At 43.2% G+C, this 1012-nt stretch overlaps 1 protein-coding gene across 1 annotated transcript; it reads left to right on the plus strand.

Annotated features, from left to right (window-relative positions):
- Positions 1–251: 251 nt before the first annotated feature.
- LOC109211946 (uncharacterized protein Mb2253c-like) lies at positions 252–569 on the plus strand. The gene has a single exon (XM_019375548.1). It carries the CDS (start codon positions 252–254, stop codon positions 567–569), a length of 318 nt encoding a protein of 105 aa, XP_019231093.1.
- The last annotated feature ends 443 nt before the right edge of the window (positions 570–1012 follow it).

Here is a 1012-nt window from a genome sequence, read left to right on the forward strand (position 1 = left end):
ATCCTGTTGATGATGAATATCGACCCTTGAGTACTTACTTTCTAAACGAGGAAGTAAATTCAGTTGAGGTAATTCCAGAAGACACCAATGCTTGGAAAATGTTCTTTGACCGAGCTGCAAATGCAAAAGGTGTCGGGATTGGGGCAATTTTGATTTCGCCCACTGGTCAGCACTATCCGGCCATAGCCCGGCTTCAGTTCTTTTGTACAAACAACACTGCCGAGTATGAAGCTTGCATTATGGGCATGAACATGGCAGTTGATCTGGATGTGGAAGAATTGTTAATCATGGGAGATTCTGACTTGATTATTCAACAAGCTCAAGGTGAATGGGAAACCCGGGATATCAAGCTTATCCCATACAGAAAACATGTAAAAGGTCTTAGGAAATGGTTCAAGTCCGTCAAGTTCAGGTATATTCCTCGGTTCCACAATGAGTTAGCTGATGCACTAGCTACTTTGGCCTCAATACTGCCGTATTCGGGCAATGTCCACATTGACCCGCTGGAAATCCAAATTCGAGAAAGACATGGTTACTGCAATGCAGTTGAAATAGGACCAGATACTTAGCCATAGTATCATGATATCAAAAGAATCTTGAAATCAAGGGAATATCCCAAGCAAGCCAGTGGAGACCAAAAGAGAACCATTAGAAGGCTCGCCAGCAATTACTTCTTGAGCGGAGAGGTCTTGTAGAAGAGAACTCCATATTTGAATCTATTAAGGTGTATAGATGCTCAAGAGGCTGGAAAAATCATGAACGAAGTGCATTCGGGAGTATGTGGACCCTACATGAACGGATATGTCCTTGTAAAGAAAATCCTTCGGGCAGGTTATTATTGGATGACCATGGAAAAGGACTGCTTCAGTTTTTTCCGCAAATACCATCAGTGTTAGATACATGGTGACCTGATTCATGCACCGCCTTCAAAATTGCATCCTATGTCAGCACCTTGCCCGTTCATCGCTTGGGGTATGGATTTCATTGGGCCGATCGAGTCGAAAGCTTCAAA

This window comes from Nicotiana attenuata, unplaced genomic scaffold, assembly GCF_001879085.1.
Source record: "Nicotiana attenuata strain UT unplaced genomic scaffold, NIATTr2, whole genome shotgun sequence".
Taxonomy (NCBI): domain Eukaryota; kingdom Viridiplantae; phylum Streptophyta; class Magnoliopsida; order Solanales; family Solanaceae; genus Nicotiana; species Nicotiana attenuata.

Excerpts from the sequence above, each read along its gene's own strand:
- LOC109211946 (XM_019375548.1), top strand. The coding sequence starts at position 252 with ATGGCAGTTGATCTGGATGTGGAAGAATTGTTAATCATGGGAGATTCT.